General features: G+C 42.8%; 1 protein-coding gene across 34 annotated transcripts in view; it reads right to left on the bottom strand.

Annotated features, from left to right (window-relative positions):
* The window catches only part of BAZ2B (bromodomain adjacent to zinc finger domain 2B), a 343,490-nt gene that overhangs the window by 59,723 nt on the left and 262,856 nt on the right, over positions 1-20,911 (bottom strand). For 30 of the 34 annotated variants that reach the window (XM_039493566.1, XM_039493561.1, XM_039493551.1 and 27 more), the window contains 5 exons: positions 14,617-14,682; positions 13,389-13,454; positions 12,664-12,708; positions 12,387-12,413; positions 10,989-11,054 (listed from right to left, as the gene is read on the bottom strand). In XM_039493566.1, the coding sequence (XP_039349500.1) occupies positions 10,989-11,054; positions 12,387-12,413; positions 12,664-12,708; positions 13,389-13,454; positions 14,617-14,682 (270 nt within the window). The remainder of the gene's footprint in view (positions 1-10,988; positions 11,055-12,386; positions 12,414-12,663; positions 12,709-13,388; positions 13,455-14,616; positions 14,683-20,911) is intronic. The other 4 variants (XM_039493576.1, XM_039493583.1, XM_039493582.1 and 1 more) reach the window with 1 other exon arrangement.

Raw genomic sequence — 20,911 nt, 5'->3', positions numbered from 1 at the left:
CCTCAGAAAAAAATGTAAGTCTTTTCCCTTCCGCCCAATAGGAAATGCACTTCAAAGACTCTATGCAAATAATTATTCAGAACAGAAGTGTTTATCATAGTGGTATAAAACCTTTAATTATGAGATGCTGGAATAGATGTTCTTTCTTGACAGTACCACAAATTTCAAACACTTTCTGAGATACAGCATGCTAAAAGTGCTTACAGCTTGAATTTGCTCCCTATTCTTCAGCTTTCAGCAGTAACCATACTATAAAAACAGATAGGGTGAGAGATGCTCCAATTCTGTGCCTTTGTTGTCATTCAGGAAAACTGAACACTCAGGACACTATCCTTGCTGCACCGATAACCCAAATCTCGACTCCTTTCACAGCATTATGTCAACACTGTTTTGTAACTGTATGACAAGGACTTCCCAGTTGCAGCTTTTCAAACCTTCCCTAGTAAAAATTATGTTCATCATTAACAGTGTTGCCAACTTTAATGTGTTCCTCAAATTTCAATCCCACTAGAGTATAGCAATAAAAAAAATACAAGCAAGGAAGCACTAGAAATGCTTTTTACACAATGCACTAAACTAATGTGTTAATTTTTATTTTAAAAAGGACATTAAATACTGGATGGACTTAAAGGGTTTGTTGCAACCAGAAAGCAAAACAGCTCAACAGCCAGCTTGTAAAACAATTCCACAAGATCGGTATGAAGAAAGACAAAGAGGTTGGCAGAAAAATGGCCAGGTTACTACAGAACTGAACATCTCCTTAAAAATAAACCCCATAAGAATATGAATAAATACTTTGTCTTCAAGCCTCTTGATTCCAAAAAGTCACTGACCATTGTGGCAAAGTACCTGCTTCTCCTCAGCTGGCTCAGTCCCTTTTTGCCTTGGAGACACAGGCTTGGGCAAAGTAAAAGCCTTCCCAGTCACCCATGGTCTGGCTGATCCTCCTCTCAGTCAGCCCCTTGCTGTTTTACTCCCCTTCTGGGGACAGAGTGCAGTCTTCCTTGCTGGAAGAGGGCAGAGCCTTGCTGCACCTATTTGCTGGCTGGCTGCTTCTCTGCTTCTCTCACTCCCCCCGTTTCCCTGCCAGGGAGGGTTTAAAAAGGTCACCAGCAATTGGGGCCAGCTGAACCAAATTAGTTCCCTGATAACCCCTGTTCCAGCTGAACCTAATTTCTCACAGCTGTCTCTCCTCAATGGATAGGGAGAAGCCTTTTAATCCCCCTGGGACTAATTCCTACCCCCCCACTTTTGTAGCCATTTGGCCTGGGTTTGCCACATATTCCCCCCTCCCCGCTCAACACTACGGGGTTGGGCTACTTGGGTCGGAAAGCAGTGCACCCTCGACAGGCCATCTGCATTGCCATGTTGGGTTCCAGACCTATGTCGTACTTTGAAGTGGAAGGGTTGAAGCGACAGAAACCATCTTGTTACCCTCGCATTTTTGTCCTTGTTTTGGTGCATCCACTGCAAAGGGGCATGGTCCTTCACCAGGGTAAACCGCCACCCAAGTAGATAGTAGCGGAGGCTTTCTATGGCCCACTTTACTGCCAGGCATTCCTTCTCCACTATGGCGTATTTCCGTTCCCTAGGTAGGAGCTTCCTACTGAGGAAGAGGATGGGGTGTTCGTCATCTCCAACCATTTGTGAAAGCACCACCCCCGGCCCTACTTCAGAGGCATCCGTTTGTAGGATAAACTCCTTCCCCCAGTCCGGAGCTACTAGTATGGGGTCTGTGCAAAGGGCCGTCCTCAGATCGGCAAAAGCGGCTTCCGCTGCAGCAGACCATTTTACTATGTCTGGGCCTCGAGCTTTGGTTAGGTCTGTTAATGGGCATGCTCTGGTGGCGAAGTGGGGAATGAACCGTCTATAGTACCCCACTAGTCCCAGGAATGCTCTGACCTGTTTTTTCCGGAGTGGTCGGGGCCACTTCTGTATAGCTTCTAACTTGTTGAGTTGGGGCTTCACCACGCCCCTCCCCACTATATACCCAAGGTACTTGGCCTCAGCTAACCCGATTGAACATTTGGACGGATTTGCAGTCAGTCCTGCCTTCCTCAAGGTGTCCAGGACTGCTTCTACTCCACGTGCGTCTCCCAGTCGGGGCTATAGATAATGACGTCGTCGAGATAGGCTGCCATGTACTTTCCATGGGGTCGTAACAGTTTGTCCATTAGCTGTTGGAAGGTAGCGGGAGCCCCATGCAACCCAAAGGGGAGAACAGTGTACTGATATAGTCCTTCTGGAGTTGCAAAGGCCGTCTTCTCCTTGTCGGCCTTGGCCAGGGGGATCTGTCAATAGCCCTTGGTAAGGTCAAGGGTAGACATAAACCGTGCCTTTCCCAATCGGTCAATCAGCTCATCTATCCTGGGTATAGGGTATGCATCGAATCGGGACACCTCATTCAGCTTGCAGAAGTCATTGCAGAACCTCGTACTGCCGTCTGGCTTAGGCACTAAAACCACGGGACTGGACCATTGACTATGAGATTCTTTGATGACTCCTAAGGCCAGCATCTTCCTGACCTCTCTCCTAATCTCTTCTCTTTTGGCCTCCAGGATCCGGTATGGCTTGATGTTCACCTTCACTCCGGGCTCTGTGAAGATGTGATGGTGAACCTCAGTCGTCCTGCCTGGTTTTTCCGAGAACACGTCCTGGTTGCGTTCTATCAGGCTGATCACTTCTGACCGTTGTTCCGGAGTTAACTCCGAGGATATTCCCACCAGGTCGGGCTGGTTGCTTGTAGGGGATGGTGCCCCCAGCGCAACCACTGGAGCTTCTCTATCCTGCCACGGTTTCAACAGATTTACATGGTAGATCTGCTCCAGCTTCCGGCGACCTGGCTGTCGGACCTTATAGTCGACTTCTCCTATAGCTTCTATTACCTCATATGGCCCCTGCCACCTGGCCAGGAGCTTGCTCTCTGCTGTGGGTATGAGCACCATCACCCGGTCCCCTACCTGGAACTTCCGGGTCCTCGCTTGACGATTGTAGTACGTCCGTTGTGCCCCTTGGGCCTTCTCCATGTGTTCGCGCACAAGGGGAGCGACTCGGGCTATTCTGTCTTTCATCTCCAGCACATGTTCCACAACGTTTCTCCCCAGGTTCGGCTGTTCTTCCCAGTCTTCTTTAGCCAGGTCCAGTATGCCCCTGGGGTGGCGACCATATAACAGCTCGAAGGGGGAGAATCCAGTGGAAGCCTGAGGAATCTCCCATACAGCGAACAGTACATAAGGCAGCAGGGCGTCCCAGTCTTTCCCGTCACGACTAATCACTTTCCGTAACATGTTTTTCAATGTCCTATTAAAACGTTCAACAAGGCCGTCGGTCTGGGGATGATAGACCGACGTTCTAAGGGTTCGTATATGGAGCATGGTACACAGGTCCTTCATCAGTTTAGACACAAAGGGGGTCCCTTGGTCCGTCAGGATCTCCTTAGGTATTCCTACTCTGGAAAAAATTTGGACCAATTCTTTGGCTATGGTCTTGGACATGGTATTCCATAGGGGTACGGCCTCGGGGTACCGGGTCGCATAATCTAGCACTACCAGAATGTACTGATGGCCCCAGGCTGACTTTTCCAATGGCCCTACAATGTCCATAGCTATTCGCTCAAATGGAACCTCGATAATTGGCAGAGGTAACAGAGGGGCCCTTAAGTATGGTCGGGGCCCATGTATTTGGCATTCCGGACAGGAGGTACAATATCGCCGGACGGCCGCATAAATGCCAGGCCAAAAAAAACCTCTGTAGGAGCCGATCAAGGGTCTTATCTACCCCAGATGGGCCCCGAACAAATGACTGTGGGCCAGATCCATTACCGCTCTCTGATGCTTTCGGGGGACCAAGAGTTGTTCTATAACTTGCTCTTGGACCCGGACTACTCTATATAGCAGATCTTTCTTAATCACGTAATATGGCCCGGGGCCCTTAACTCTCCCCTCCACTGGGACCCCATTTACCTCGACTACTTCCTTATGAATATTGTGGTATATGGGATCATTGGCCTGATCCTGACCAAAATTCCCGCGTGCGGTCCCCATTTGACCAAATTCTGGGGGGGTCTACCTCCGTCTCCCCTTCGGGGACAGCCCCTGGGGAACCAGGCCCAACGATAGGGTTGTTGATGGCCGACCCAGTCCCGCTGTCAGCCGAGCCTCTTCTTTCCCCGGCCAGCGTAGACTTCTGGTACTGGGTCAGGATCCTCGTCCCCCTCCTTTTATCCGCCCTCCGTTCCCTCCGAGTCTTCCTGGGCTTCCCCGGTGGGGAGAACAAATCCTGGCTAAACTCATGGAAGGTTTGGAAAGGGTCATCTATCTGGACCACACCTTGGGTCCTAGGGTCATTATTTTCTTCTACATCGTCCCCGGGGAGTAGGCCATCAAACCCCAGGAAATCTCGTCCGATAAGGACAGGGTAAGGGAGTTTCGGAACTACTCCCACCGTCAACTTAGTGGGGTTTCCGAGAACTTCTATGCTTACGGGGATGGTTGGATAATAGTTGACATCCCCATGCACACAGGATATTCCCGAGCGTTTGGCCCGGGATAGTTGGTCCTGCCTGACCAGCTTCCCCGAGACTAATGTGACTGCACTTCCCGAGTCAATTAATGCGGTGGTCTCTATACCGTTCATCTTAACGGGTCTAGTGTATCTATGCGGAACCATCGCAACCCCAACCAGACTTATTAGATCACATAGTCCCCCTATATCTCCCAGTTCACATTGCATAGGCTCTCCTAGATTTGGGCATTGGGCAGCAATATGCCCCAATTCGCCACAGGCATAGCATCGGTACCCCGCTTGGGGCAGCCCCCTATTTTTCGGGCTGCTGGGATTTATCCCCCGAGTCTTTCTCCCCCAGTCCTCCAGCCCCTCCGGGACTGCCGGCTGCTCTCCCGCCTCCTTCCTCCTCTCCATTGTCCGGCCTGGCGTTAGGGCAAACCGGGGCCTCGGCGCAGAGACTGGTCTCCGGTTCTGGCGCCTCCCTTCCTCGGTGGTCCGAGAAAGTTCTTGGGCTGCCAAGTGTCTCTCTACGAGAGCAACTAGTTCATCACAAGAGGAGGGATCATTTTGGCAGACCCACCCTCGTATGTCTGGCGGCAACCCCCTCATGTACCTGTCCAATACCAGGATTTCCACTACCTTCTCCGGCCCATGGGTCTCAGGGCGAAGCCACTTCTGGGCGAGGTGTATCAAGTCAAATAACTGGGACCTTGGTGCTTTGTCATCCTGGTATTTCCACTCATGGAAGCGCTGGGCCCTTATGGCCGGCGTCACGCCTGTCCTCACCAGGATTTCCGCCTTCAGCTGGGGGTAATCCATAGCTGCGTCTGCGGTCAAGTCAAAGTAGGCCTTCTGGGCCTCCCCACACAGGAATGGGGCCAGGAGTCCTGCCAACTGGTCTTGGGGCCAGGCCTCCCGCAGTGCCGTCCTCTCGAATGCGAGGAGATATGCCTCTATATCGTCATCTGTAGTCATCTTCTGTAAATAGTTGCTAGCCCGTAGCAGCCGGGTCCCCTGGGCCCCGTGCATCAGCGTGGCCACGGCTTTCAGCTGGTTCACTACTAAATTCAGGGTGGCTCGATCTTGGGCCGCCTGATTCATCAGCAGCTGGTTGGTCTCCTGTTGGACACGTACTGACTCTTGCTGGGCCGCCGCCTGTACCCTGGTAGCCTCTTGCTGGGCCGCAGTGGCCTGTAACAGCGCCTTCACTACATCCTCCATTTTTTATTTATTTATTTTTTTGTGATTTACCTTGCCCTGAGGTGGCTTGCCACAGAGCCACACTCGCTATCACATCCCACCCCTGACACCACGTGTGGCAAAGTACCTGCTTCTTCTCAGCTGGCTCAGTCCCTTTTTGCCTTGGAGACACAGGCTTGGGCAAAGTAAAAGCCTTCCCAGTCACCCAGGGTCTGGCTGATCCTCCTCTCAGTCAGTCCCTTGCTGTTTTACTCCCCTTCTGAGGACAGAGTGCAGTCTTCCTTGCTGGAAGAGGGCAGAGCCTTGCTGCACCTATTTGCTGGCTGCTTCTCTCACTCCCCCCCGTTTCCTTGCCAGGGAGGGTTTAAAAAGCTCACCAGCAATTGGGGCCACCTGAACCAAATTAGTTCCCTGATAACCCCTGTTCCAGCTGAACCTAATTTCTCACAGCTGTCTCTCCTCAATGGACAGGGAGAAGCCTTTTAATCCCCCTGGGACTAATTCCTACCCCCCTTTTGTAGCCATTTGGCCTGGGTTTGCCACACCATCTGAAATGGAATCTGCCATATAAAATACTTGAGCTCACTAATTCAGAGAGTCTCACAAAGGGGTTTAAAGATCTGTGAAGCATTCACTTACATCCTATAACTCCATGGGGTTTTGATGGTTTTAAGACCATTGTATCCTTGATATATCAACTACTAGATACCAGAGGCTGGTCTGTAATTGGTTTATCTTCTACAGAGTAATGAAAAGTTGAAATTGAAGCTAAGGTAGGTGAAGTCCAGATTCTGACAAACACAGGAAGTATAGGTCATAAATCCCCCCAAAAAACTTCTTGTGTAAAAATTATGCTGTAATTGTTTGACCTACTATCAGACAGCAAACCTTTTTCACTTAAAGTTATAAGCTTTCTAGTGAAAGAAAGAATTCATGGCGAATAGTAATAACCGCACTTTGGACTTACATAGTGCTTTTCATCCACAGATCTCAAAGTGCTTCACAAAAGTGACCTGTTTTATAAAGAAGATTGACCTGCTTCTGGTGTTCAGATTGGATGTTAAGAAATTTGGGAATTCTAGTCAGACTAGTCAGAACTGTAAGATTGACTTGAACTTCCACGAAGCTATTGACTCAAATGAGGTCTTGTTAAACAAATACATTGAGACTTAGTGTAGCTTAAGATCACTGAGACCTCAATGTTCTTTGAAGATTCTCCCACACTGAGGTAAATCATGGCCACAGGGGAGGCTGGCCAGCCACTTAAAGGCCTGATCAGTGCCCATTGAAGTCCATGGGAATATTCTCACTGACTTCAACAGACTTTGCATCAGAACCTAGAAGTAGTGACTGCCAGTATCTGCTGAATCTATTTTAGTCTATCCAGTAAAACCACAGCATCTTGAGTTCCTTCAATCACAAAAAAGATTTTCATTTGAGTTACGGGTAATAAAAAATATAGATTCTGCAGTTGCTTAGAGAGAGTATGCTGGGGTTTAGATAATTAGAGAATTAAAGAGATTCTAGCATCAATATAAATTGGAGTAGTAATTAACAAACAGAAACAATTATTCTGTAACAGTAAAAGAGGAACAGTGTTCAAGTGGCTAGGGTACTACAGTTGGACTCAGGAGACCCAAGCTCAAATACCACTTCCATCACAGACTCTCTGTGTCACCTTGGGCACTTCATCCTATTCTACACTTAAAATTTAGAGCAACCTAGCTATGCTGCTGAGGGGTGTGAAAAACACTGCAGTTAAGCTGACCTATCGCTCCACATGGACGTGCAAGGTCAATGAAATTCCTCTTCTGTTGGCCTAGCTACCATCACTGAGGGAGGCAGATTACCTACATCAGTGGAAAACACCTTCCTGTTGATGTAGAAAGCATCTACACTATAGCGGCATAGCTGCAGCTGTGCCACTGTAGCCCCCATTGCATAGACATGTCCTGAATCTCTCTGTGCCTCTTCCCCCTTTGTAAAATGAGGAAAATAATACTTCACGACCAGTACTCAGATGTGTCTGATGGGGCCATAGATTTACATAGGCTTGGAAGGATTCGATTTTTATCAGTAAATGTTGGAAAATGTCAATTTCACCTACATACACAAACCGATGAAAAGCCATTTCCACCAATGATCATCTAAATTTACAATTAGGCAAAGTAAGAAAAATGCTGCTTGAGAATTTAGAGTGTGATTTAAGGATATTTACTTTGTACATTTTGACTTGTGATGCTGATAGTTTGTGTTTTAATGATTTTAAAGCTTTAACTTTAGAATCTCAACATCTATTATCATTAAATATTTATTCTCTGTCCCCCCTTAACTTCTCACAAATGTGAAAATTTTAAATCAATAAAAATAGAAAAAATGCTTAAAACCCATAATTTTACCCAACTATGACAATTTAAAATTGATTAAAAAAATTAAAAATGAACATTGATATTATCCATCAAAATTATAAAAAAATAAAATTGAATTCTGCTTAGTTTAGACAGATAGATGTGTTATTTAAAAAAAACCGTAATTCTTTCAGTTTTGGGTTGTTAATACAATCTAACACACACGGCCAAATACTACTTTCAACAGCATTGGCATAAATATTGAGTACTTTCATTCAAATAATCTGAGTTGCTTTGGATTTAAAAAACTGGTATTGCAGAGAATACAATTTCTCCTTTTAATATTTAGCAAAAGTTAATGATAAGTGTTTGCTTTTTATTTACCTTATAGAATAAGAAACTGAACTGATTTGAATTTTGCTGAATTGTACTAATAAAATGCTTCATAAAAAATGTACCAGTAATATTAATTTAAAATGCATTTTGTAAAGTATAGCGAAGTGAAAAACGTTTTAAATATATGTAGACATTACTTCATTTTAGGTTGGTGTGACAGGGTGTACTCACCCTGAACTGGACAGGAAGGGATTAACTCTTCCTTGGTGGCTAAGGAAGCCATGCCCCCACGACCCTACTGGGCATGCTCCAGGTGCAGTGGCTGTATAAAGGCAGGCAACCCAGCTCACTCAGGGCTGAACACCAGAGGGGAAGGACGCAGCATACAGGATCTCGACAGGGAGCAGCTATCAACCCACCCCACGGAAGCTCAAAGTGCTGAGGCCCCAGCTGACACCCAGGTGCCTGCTGATACCCAGGAGGGGGCGGAGACAACCAACCCAAAGACACCTCAACTACTGCCACCAGACCCACGGCAAAAAGTAGCCATGGGGATCTAACCAAAGTCCCAGACATAGGCAGCATGTTCCGGTTGGATCCCTGCTGACCTCGGTGGTGAAATCCTCTGCCACTACTAGGGCCCTGGGCTGGGACCCGGTGGAATAGGGAGGACCTGGGTCCCCTACCCTAGTGTGTTAAATTGTTTACAGTGTAAATTACTGTAAGGTGAATGCACAACTGGTTGAAAGACTGTATTCAGTGGTTCCTCGTGGGAGAGCGTACCTAGAAAAGTCCCAAAGGGGTCAGTCCCGCGTCTGGTACTAGTCGATATTTTTTTTTAATGATTTGGATTATGGGGTGGAGAGTATGCTTATAAAATCTGAAGCGCACACCAAACTGGGAGGTGATTAGGATTAGAATTCTAAACAACCGTGACAAATTAGGCAATTGGTCTGAAAACAACAAGTTGAAATTCAATAAATGCGAGTCCAAGGTAGTACTCAGAAAAATCAAATGCTCGACTACAAAATGAGGAATAATTGGCCAGGTGGTAGTACTGTTGAAAAGGACCTGGGGGTTATAGCGAATCACAAATTGGATACGAGTGATGCAGTGGTTAAAAGGGCTAATATCATTCTAGGACGTATTAATAGGCATGTCAGATGTAAGATACAGGAAGTAATTGTTCCACTATTCAGCTCCAGAGGAGAGCAACAAAAATGATAAAAGGTTTAGGAAACCTGATCTAAGAGGCAAGATTTAAAAAACGCTGCATGTTTAATCTTGAGAAAGGAAGACAGAGGACCTGATAACAGTATTCAAAATATGGTAAGGGCTGTTATAAAGAGGACTGTGATCAATTGTTCTTGTCCACCGAAGGTAGAACAAGTAGTAATGGGCTTAATCTGCAGCAAGGAAGATTTAGGTTAGACATTAGGAAAAAATTTCTAACTATAAAGGTAGTTAAGCTCTGGAATAGGCTTTTAAGAGAGATTGTGGAATCCCCAACATTGGAGGTTTTTAAGAATAGGTGGGACAAACATCTGTCAGGGATGGTCTAAGTTTACTTGATCCTGGCTCAGTACAGGGGACTGAAATGGATGACCTCTCAAGGTCCATTCCAGCCCTGCATTTCTATGAAGCCAACATATTTGGGACTATTTGCCTGTTTGGGGCTATTCTCAGTGCTGGTATTTTATCTTCACATGTTTTCAGTAATTTTTGAGAATGAAAACTGCCTTTTCTACCAGTTAATTATGCTTTCCACTTGCTGAATAAGTTGCAAACCTAAAGTTTAGTGAGGCTGCAGCATTAGCATTGTGTGCTTGTAGCACACAATTGTGTACCAGACTGACTATAGCGGTTGATGCTTTGAGACCCGGCCCCTCCCCACCCCTTAAAAGCCCAACATTCAAAAACCTACAGAATAGTCAAGGACAGACTTGTTGGATATTGTGAAAACTATTACTCATTGCAGAAAGTTAAAAAAGTTGAGGGTAGCATAGTTTTCAGCAGAAACGTTTGTAATTTTTGTTTTCACAAAATTTTCAGCTCTACTCCACCTCACAAAAACACCATATAATTTGGCATAATCAGCAATCTTCAACGTTTCATCTATACTAGAAGGAAGAGTTGTGTTAGCTAATATATTTTAATTATCACACTGTTAAACACCACTTAACATCTAGGACAAGCAGTGTGTTAATTAAAACATGTGAGTTTATGTGTTTTCTAATACAACTCATTTTCCAAGTATAGATAAAAGCCCGAGAAGTCCATGACTGGAATAAGAATGGTATTTTTACATTTGAACAGTTGTCTGGGGAAATCTATGCAGCATATGTCCAACCTTCTGCCTTGCTCTGGACAGTACAATTAGTGTCACATTTGCTAGGAGATACTCTGAAGTCTGAAATGACTGACACAAAAATATTCTGTGATTCAAAAGTACTTTCTGACTCTCAAGTCAGCTGCTTGCTTAACATATTTGTTTATAGAAGTTCTGTGTCACTGTTCTGTTCTATGAATGCAGATAGATAGCAGTCAAACTGTTAAGAAAGAAACTGCACACTTTTTCAGAGCTGAATGAATACTTACTTCTGCTTTTTTACGTGCTTCAATGGCTTTCATAAGCATCATATGCTGTCTTCTCCTCTCTCGTTCCTGTTAAAGCAGATAAAATTAGAACAAGACTCAACCACAGTTACAAAAGTGTCTTTTTTATTTTACAAACTCAGTACAACAAGCTTAGCATTAATAGACAAGTCACAATAAATACTATATATAGGACAAGAATGGCTAAGTCTGTGCATGTTTTAGTTCAGGTTTAGAAAGCAAATACAAGAACAATCAAAAGCAAAAAGGTAAAGCAATGAACATGGAGACAGTGTAAAACAGAAAGCATACAGCTTTACTTATGGTCAGTTGTGATGCTCCTTCATAAGCTGGCAGAACAAAAAGCATAATGGTTGGCTGGAACAGGTCAGTTACCTTACATCTGCTATTAGAAAGCTCGCAATTACTAAATGAATTGCCAATTGAACAGAAGGCTGTATTTCTAATAATTTAAAAATATAGTAAAAGGCTGAGTTTTAAAATAATTTTAACTTCATGTTTACTCTCAGAAAAATCTTGCTGGAATCCAATATGCCACCAACAAATAAGTATGCTGAATTTTTCTGTGTTGAGACCAGTTTTACTTAAACTAGCTATGGTTCATACACAAACATGAATAAAATAGGATATTCCTATTTACTGATGCCTGTTCCTCAATGCAAAGTCAAAAAAGCTGCACCATAGATTATGTTAATAAATTTAAATGGAACATGAATTATAGTACTATAGAAAAAACTAGATAAGTTCCTTCAACTTTAAAGTTCTGAGGTAAAATCCTGGCCTCACTGAAGTTAATAGGAGTTTGTTGTTTACTTCTATGAGGCCAGGATTTCATCCCTAGTTTCATTTTCAGATTAAAATATTATGCGTTTACTATTTATTGAAAGCTAGTGTGCTCGGCACCGTACAAATCTGGGGGAAGACATGGTCCCAATTCGTACAGTAATTCTAATCCAATTTGTAGTGTTCTAATCCAAAATTATATTAAAAGCTTTATACCGAATTCCAACAAATGGGATAAGACTTGCAAAATTTGTACAGTGATTTTCTATTAAAGGTAAAATGCTAATTTTGCATAAATTCATCACTGATTTTACATAATGGTCCAACTCATGTCGTGACATCAGTAATGTAGATTTCCAGTCAACAGCCTCATATATGGATCGCAGAATTCAATTTATAACACGTCTGAGACAAGTCATACTTTTTTTCTTTAATAGACAAGACAAGCAGATGTATGCAATGCACTGTGCTGTAAAGCCATGCAGCAGTATGTAATATGACAGCAGCCAGTGCTACATTTTATGCATTGCTATGACAACCATATCACAACCAAATCACAATGCGGTGTTAGATGTACAAAAATAAACATACCCATACCATATCTAGTCTATGCCTCTCCAACTCCTGGTAGAAAGAGTTGGCACAACATTATGAAACAGAAATCACAAAGTCATAAAACCACTTTATAACCCCCACAGAGACCCCAATACCAAAGCAAGTCAATAAACCATAAAATGAAAGAAAAACTTATGCAGGAATCAAAATCAGAAATTTATACCAAAAATATTTTGAAGACTTTTTTTCCCCCAAATAGCTTAAGCAGAAGTTAAAAATTAGCATTTGCTACTGTTCTGATAACTGTATGCATACTAACCTGATGTTTCAGAAGAACAGCCTGCTGCCTTCGCATCTCTTTTTCCTTAAACATAAGAACAAAAAGGTGCTTCAAATACCTGACAATTATTATTTAGCAGTAAGATGCAATTTTTTGAGCCATGCTAAAATAGGAAGAATCTGCATTCTCTCTCTCTCTTCACTCATTTATTTTCAAACACTTTACATAATATAGGAACAGTTTATGCTATAAAATCTACAGAACGGAGCATCAGGAGATGCCAATAACATTTGGCTACACTGAGAGTGCATGATTTTCAAATACAGAAAGTAAGTTTTTCAGCACTGATAGGAATAAATGGGATATTTGACCACAACGTTACACAAGTAGCAACAGAGTTTTTCATTATACTCAACATAAAACAGAAGAGACACTGTATGCAATGCTATTACGTAAGGGTTTGGTGAGTATGTCAAAAGCTGCTCAAGCCAAGCATAAGGTACAGATAACCCTAGTATTGACACTTCTATTTATTATTATTATATATATGCATGCATATGCATGTATATATGTAAATGCACACACGCACAGACACGCACACACATATGCACAGTACTTACTCTACATTTCTATTACAAATGTAATACCTTATCAAAAAAGATTCTGCCATACCTACAGTTCTCATATTAGTTCACAATTATTATGCACAATCACACAGTTTTTATTTTTGGAAAATAAAAACTCTGATGCTCATCTAAACTAACCTTTATTCGTTTCTCAGCCTCCAATAATTTGGCATTTGCCGCTTCTTCCTTCTTTTTCTTTTTAGCCTGTGCATGCAAAACAGGTCTCAAGGTCATGCAACAACACCACTAAAACTTGAAAATAATCTCAGACTAAATAAAACTACATGCCTCACAAGGTGCAAAACAATACCACATATTATGTGTACATTATAACAGATTTCTTCCCCAGTACACTTTGCATTATCAGTAAGTTCACGATTATTTTATTTTTTTTAAAGTCAAGCCAGAATTATGAAGTCACATTCAAGATTTATTTTACTTGGATATTTGTAACCAAGATACATAGCATATCAGAAAATAGTTATTTTTTAAGTGTGGTTGGAAAGAGATTAAAATTCTAATCATTATATAAAACAGTGGGTTAAAAACTTTAGCAATCAATGGTTTACCACTTTTTTCCGTTTTAAATACATATTTAATGTAATTGAAAATGTTCAGTTGAAGCCAATATACGGACTGCTCATCAACACATTTTGGGAATAATATTTCCATCCATTTAATTTGTATCAATATTAGTTCTAGTATAAGACAACTGAAACCAAAAAGAAATCTGTTGTCAGACAGATCAGAAATGGAGATCTGAAACAGAAATCTTAAATTCAAATTCCTTTAATTTAGTTGTATGTGACATGGTTACATTATATGAAGCAACCATCTGCAATATGGAAGCTTATGTCTTTTAAAAATAGATCATGCACATTTTTGAAGATCAGAATCATGCTGTTCAAATATCAACTTCACAGACAAATGTTAAATATTTTCCTTCTTTGATACTGTAATTTAACTTTTAAAACAAAGTTTTAAATCCATTCCACAGTCAGGAACTAAATTCCATATAAAGTAGATTGCAATACTATTTTACTCCCTGATTCTGCAAATACGTATTTGCGTAACTGTAAGCATGAGTACTCCTTTTGTCGTTGATGAGACAATTGTTGTGTTTAAAGTTAAGCATATGTGTAAGCAACTGCAGGATTCGGACCATAGTTTAAATTAAGGATCAGTATTCTTAGAATTTCTGAAATAGTGAGACAGTTAACAATTTGAATCAAGACTGTGGAATTCCTGAAGCAGACCTTACTTTAATCCAGTTGCGACAAACATGCAGTTAAGACTTTTTTCTTAATTATAATCTTGAAACGTATGAACACATTTTAAAAAGTTATACTTAGTTTATTGTTTCTACCTCTAAAATTTGCTGAGCCCGAAGTTCTTTTTCCATTCTGATTTGTTGAATTCTCTTAATTTTTTCCTGCAAGGGGGGAAAAACATCTTTTAACCCTTTTAAACAACAACAAAAAGTACATAATTTTTTTTTACATGAATGAAAAAAAAAGTGAGAAAAGAGCCATAATAATTTTTAAAGAAATGAGTACTTGTTGAATCTTACACACATTCCAGTTGATTATTTTGAACGACAATTGTCTGTGTTTGGTGTTCTACATTAACATTAGCAAATATTTCATGAAAGCACTGAAAATGGAATCTATGCCTGTGGGTTTATGTTTAGGCAGTGACAACTTTATTTCTTTTATACTAACTTAGGCCTGGTCTACACTACGCGTTTAAACCGAATTTAGCAGCGTTATACCGATTTAACCCTGCACCCGTCCACACAATGAGGCCCTTTATATCGATATAAAGGGCTCTTTAAACCGGTTTCTGTACTCCTCCCCGACGAGAGCAGTAGCGCTGAAATCGGTATTGCCATGTCGGATTAGGGTTAGTGTGGCTGCAAATCGACGGTATTGGCCTCTGGGAGCTATCCCACAGTGCACCATTGTGACCGCTCTGGAAAGCCATCTGAACTCAGATGCACTGGCCAGGTAGACAGGAAAAGCCCCGCGAACTTTTGAATTTAATTTCCTGTTTCCCCAGCGTGGAGCTCTGATCAGCACGGATGGCGATGCAGTCCCAAATCCAAAAAGAGCTCCAGCATGGACTATACGGGAGATACTGGATCTGATCGCTGTATGGGGAGAGAAATCTGTTCTATTAGAGCTCCGTTACAGAAGATGAAATGACAAAGCATTTGAAAAAATCTCCAGGCTATGATAGACAGAGGCCACAGTGCTGCGTGAGAAGCATAACGGAAAGCCAAAGAATCAAATGGACGCTCATGGAGGGAGGGAGGGAGGACTGAGGACTCCAGCTATCCCACAGTCCCCGCAGTCTCCGAAAAGCATTTGCATTCTTGGCTGGGCTCCAAGTGCCCGAAGGGTCAAAAACATTTCCCGGGTGCTTCAGGGTGTATGTCGTCAATTTACACCCTTCCCCCCCCCCCCCGAAAGAAAAGGGAAAAAAATAGTTTCTCACCTTTTTTCAATGTCACCCTATGTCTACTGCATGCTGCTGGTAGACGGGGTGCTGGAACGCTAAACAGCAGCATCCTCTTCTCTCCCCTCCCTGGTGGCAGACGGTACAGTGCAGAAGGACTGGTATCCGTCCTCGTCATCAGCCCGTGAGTGCTCCTGGCTGGCCTCGGTGAGGTCAGCCGGGGGCACCTGGGTAAAAATAGGAATGACTCCTGGTCATTCCCAGCAGATGGTACAGAATGGCTGGTAACCATCCTCATCATAGCAACTGGGGGCTGAGCTCTATCAGTCCCCCCTGTCATGTCTAAAGAAAAGATTCTGTACTGCCTGGACTATCATAGCAGCGGAAGGCTGGTCTCCTCTCCCCCACTACCCTTTAATGTCCTGCCTGGACTATCATAGCAGCTGGAGGCTTCCTCCCCCTCATTTTATCTCACTAAAAAGTCTGTGTTTCTTATTCCTGCATTCTTTATTACTTCATCACTCAAATGATGGGGACACTGTCACGGTAGCCCAGGAGGGTTGGGGGAGGAGGGAAGCAACGGGTGGGATTGTTGCAGGGGCACCCCCTAGAATGGCATGCAGCTCATCATTTCTGCGGGATCTCTGGGGCTCTGTCACAGAGCGGCTGTGCTCTCTGGTTCTCTAGTACACTTGCCCCATATTCTAGGCTGGACTGACTATTTTTAGACAAAACATAGGAAGGGAATGACCCAGGCAGTCATTCCCATTTTTGCCTATGCGCCCCTGGCCGACCTCAGCGAGGCCAGCCAGGAGCACCCATGATAGCAGCAGACGGTACAGAATGACTGATAACCGTCATCTCATTGCCAATTTACAATGGCAGACGGTGCAATATGACTGGTAACCATCTCTGCTATCTTGCAAAGGCAAATGAATGCTGCTGTGTAGCAGTGCAGTACCACGTCTGTCAGCAGAATCCAGTACACATATGGTGACAGTGACAAAAGGCAAAACGGGCTCCATGATTGCCATGCTATGGCGTCTGCCAGGGAAATCCAGGGAAAAAGGGCGCAAAATGATTGTCTGCCGTTGCTTTCCCGGAGGAAGGATTGAGTGATGACATTTACCCAGAATCACCCGCGACACTGTTTTTGCATTGGGATCTCAACCCAGAATTCCATGGGCAGGGGAGACTGCGGGAACTATGGGATAGCTACCCACAGTGCAACGCTCCGGAAATCGACACTAGCCTCGGTACATGGACGCACACCACTGAATTAATGTGCTTAGTGTGGCCGCGTGCACTCAACTTTATACAATCTGTTTTACAAAACCGGTTTATGTAAAATCGGAATAATCCCGTAGTGTAGACATACCCTTAGAGAAAGGAAGCACCCTGATGACAGTACAAAATATACAGTGTAGGCCAAATCCTGGCTTGCAATGGTAGAGAGGTGTAGGGATGGGTAGAAATAGGGGCTGGAGTGCTCTGACGCAGTCTGCTTATGCAGGGAATGCTGGGGGCTATGAAATTCTCATTGCTCCCTGCTATCTGTTGCTTAACTCTTGCAGACATCCGGGGGCTGGGAGCATAGCCATTCTTGAACCTCCACTGATCTTGCTACCTGGGACCACACAGTACCTCTGAGCATATTGCATAGCCCAAAGTACCTACCCAGCAGCAGCCAATATTTAGCCACATCATATCTGGATGAAGTATGCACAATTAAGTGCTGTATACTTTTATTTCCACTGGAAACTAAGCTATCAAGATGGATAGTCTGAGTTTGGACAACCTTACTTATTTCTCAGAGGGGTGTGTGAAGTTATGCACTATAGAGTAAAAGTAAATAAATAAGTCCAGAAAACAGCGGCCACAACACTTTCAGTCAAGGTCATTCCCAGAGACGTCAGCATGCCTGTGAGCTCCTGAGGCATGGGGGGAGCCTAATGCAGTCACTGGACAGTTTTATTCTACATGTCCCGTGTTGTATACTTTGTGATTTGTAAACAGAGATAGTATGTGCTGCAACTGAAAACCTTATAGCATCCTATTTAAGGGATTATTGTCTCAGAACAGCTGCTTGAGGCACATCAATTAAAAGAGCAGAGCATTTCTATGGATGTAGGTGTTTCCATTCTGTCATTTGGACAGACAGGAGAAAATCTGAACCACAGAACTCAGGGCATAGCAAAACCCTTAACTTATTCCAAGGGATGTCAAAGAAGCTTGCATCAGGCTGTGTCATACAGACAAGCGTTCAAATGGACATAGTATCAAGGCACCTGGAAGAGAAAAGTCTGAGTATGATATGAGCCATCAATTCTCTATTCTGTGTGTTGGAAATTACATCACCACTGTAGTTTCTGGAGTCTCCAGAGAATAAATATGTCATGAAGAGGAGTCAACTTCATCTCGTCTCAGGGGCACAGTGACGGTTCCTGCACAATACCAGAAGCAGGACCACTATGGTTGGAACAGGTTACTAAAAACAATATTCTGCCACCTCTGTGTTCTCTATTACAACTTTCTGAATTTTAAACTGTTTAAAACATGTTAAAAGTCACTACATTTTCTGTGCCGGAGGCTAAACACATGCCAAAAAAGCCTAATGTTTGTGGTGGTGGTGGGGAAATCCCCTCTTAACCATACCCTGACCTCCCAGGAAAAAGAAGTGTGAAAAGCACAAAATTAATCATCTAGAGTGACCCACAGTTTTATTACCATAAGTATATTTAATTAGATTTCTTTAAAATGTGGCTATCCAAAGTTCAAACATCTCAGCTACCTGCAAATGTCACTATACCACCCAGGGACAGAGGCAGTGAGCCCAGATCAAAGAGCTTAGTTACAGAGAACCCTGTGGATGAAACTCTGTTCTATGGCAGGTAGGTAGTTGCATTCTGCCCTAGCTGCAGTTTCCAAATAATATTTAAGGTGTAGCCCCAGTGTACAGTGCAAAATGGCAATCAACCTATCTCTTAATACTACTGACTGCACCATCTCAACTGGAAAATCATTCCACCAATTCACCAATCGCTCTAAAAAATGCCTCTTACCTGCTATATGCCAAAGTCATACTATGTCCCCTCATTGTAATCTAACAACTTTGAGTAGATCAAGTTGAATGAAATACCATATAAACTCTAGTTTAGGGACAATAGCACTTCAAATCTTAAAAATTACCATTTTGTTGCTCTCATATGCAAGCCCTCTCCATTCCATTTATTATTTTGGGATCCTACCCTTATTTTCGCCATTTTAACAAAATTTTTCTTCAACTAACGTGACCTACACTGCATATTTCACAAATGTGGTACCAATATAGTCAGTGTTTTTTATAAGTTAGCTAACATAATATCCTCTAGATACAAGCCAACATCCTCTTACCCTTTTACTGTGCTGCAGAGTGGACTAAAATTTTATATGTTGAGTTTCTCAATTCAAATCCTTTTTCTCTCCTTTCTTTACTAATTCAATTCTATTTTGACTATACTTAGCCTGGGCATTACACATAAAAACAGGACACTGTGTTGTACATGTTAGATGAAACAGTCCTTTACCATGTAAAAATTTCTAAATGCAATTATCTGAATAAACTGATTAAGTTAACTCAGACTGAAGAGGTTTACTCTCATGCACACAATTGCCAGTATCTTCAAGTGCTATTTTAATAGGCAATCTCTTTCTATTAACTTATTTTTTTGTATTCATCATGTTTACTAAGATAGTGAGGCCAAGATTCTGATACTACTACTCATAGTGATTGAGTAGCACCTTACTCTGAGAGTGGTCCCAACTGATTCCATGTATTACACAAAGAATAAAGTACTACCCAGCATTAGCAGGGATGTTAAAATCTGTTCCACGGTTCACTAAACACTACTGCCCTAATCAGACCTGCTCAACTGCATATCATAGACCATATACTGCTAAGTCAGCGGAGACTCTAGGTGACGTGGTAGAGTCCTATGTTTTTGGAGCAAGAGGCTTAAGTCCTTTTTCCTCTGTTGCCGTGACCCTTCCTGGGCCCTTAAACTATCCTCTGTCTCCCCAGTGCCCCAACTACAGCCGCTTGACAGTCTCTATTTAAACCAGGGAAGCCCCAGTCCAAACAGGGCTGCACTATGGCAAACTTTTGGAAGTCTGTTAGACAGGGACAGTATCTCCTTAGGAGTGAGCAGTACCATTTCTCAGTTAGCTATCACCTGTAAATCTTTCATTCTCCTTGACCCTTTGCCCAATTTCCTATTCACTTGGCAGCAACAGGGCAATCACTGAGGACATGTAGAAAGAAAGATACATAGATAGTTATCTGAAAAGTTCCTCCTGTGAACCTTATTAGGTCCAGGACTTACTGGAGAATCTAGCGTGGATTTGCAGAAAAAGGCAGATGGGGGTGTTGAGGGAAAGGTGGCAGCGCGTGTGGAGGAGAATGAGTGCCCAGGGAAAGGGTCTTTCTTTACGCTAAACTTTAGTTAGTAAAATGTTTCAACATGGGTAAAAGGTTTCCCTTACATTACATCCCCATAACAATATCTCACTAAGCTATCATTCCCAGCCTCCCTAATGTACAGAGACATTCAAAGGTATGAATAAGTGGAGTCCCACTGCAGTGAGCAACTTTGCTATGGTATGCTTTGTTCTGTCTGTCACAGTAGAGCTGCTTTCCCACAGTCTTTACACATCAGGTGCATTAAAAAAAAACACATGGAAATCCCTATCCAAAGCTGTGTTAAGTTATAGTTAAGGATATTCAAGAGTATATTTTCTATCTATCTAACGAAATCACTACAAATCAAGGAAATCACCACTTACGGCAATATTAACATTCACACCACAGCTTACCACCCAAAAATTACAATGTCCACAAAAATTAATTCAGATTCCTCATGTCTACATAAAACGAACTTTCACTTCCAGCATTCGAACACCAACAATGTACCCTAGCAAGATTCTCTGTAATCTCATTCAACTGCATAACCTTAACTCTGACCTCTTTTTTCCCCTTTTTTTTTAGGTAGAGAAAAAACAGGACACAGTTCTTCATTACAACTTGGTGGCATGTATTTGTTACTAAGATCAGAATTAATGCTGCTTGTAGAGAAATAACTATTAGAATTCTCAAAGTTTTGAAGTTGAAGTGTGCTTCAACAGCAGAAGGATTGTGTTGTTACTACACAGGACCCAGATCGTACCAT

The sequence above is a fragment of the Mauremys reevesii genome, linkage group 11 (genome assembly GCF_016161935.1).
Source record: "Mauremys reevesii isolate NIE-2019 linkage group 11, ASM1616193v1, whole genome shotgun sequence".
NCBI classification, from domain to species: domain Eukaryota; kingdom Metazoa; phylum Chordata; order Testudines; family Geoemydidae; genus Mauremys; species Mauremys reevesii.
The sequence above is the reverse complement of the archived record's forward strand: the minus strand, read 5'-3'. Positions and strand labels throughout refer to the sequence as shown.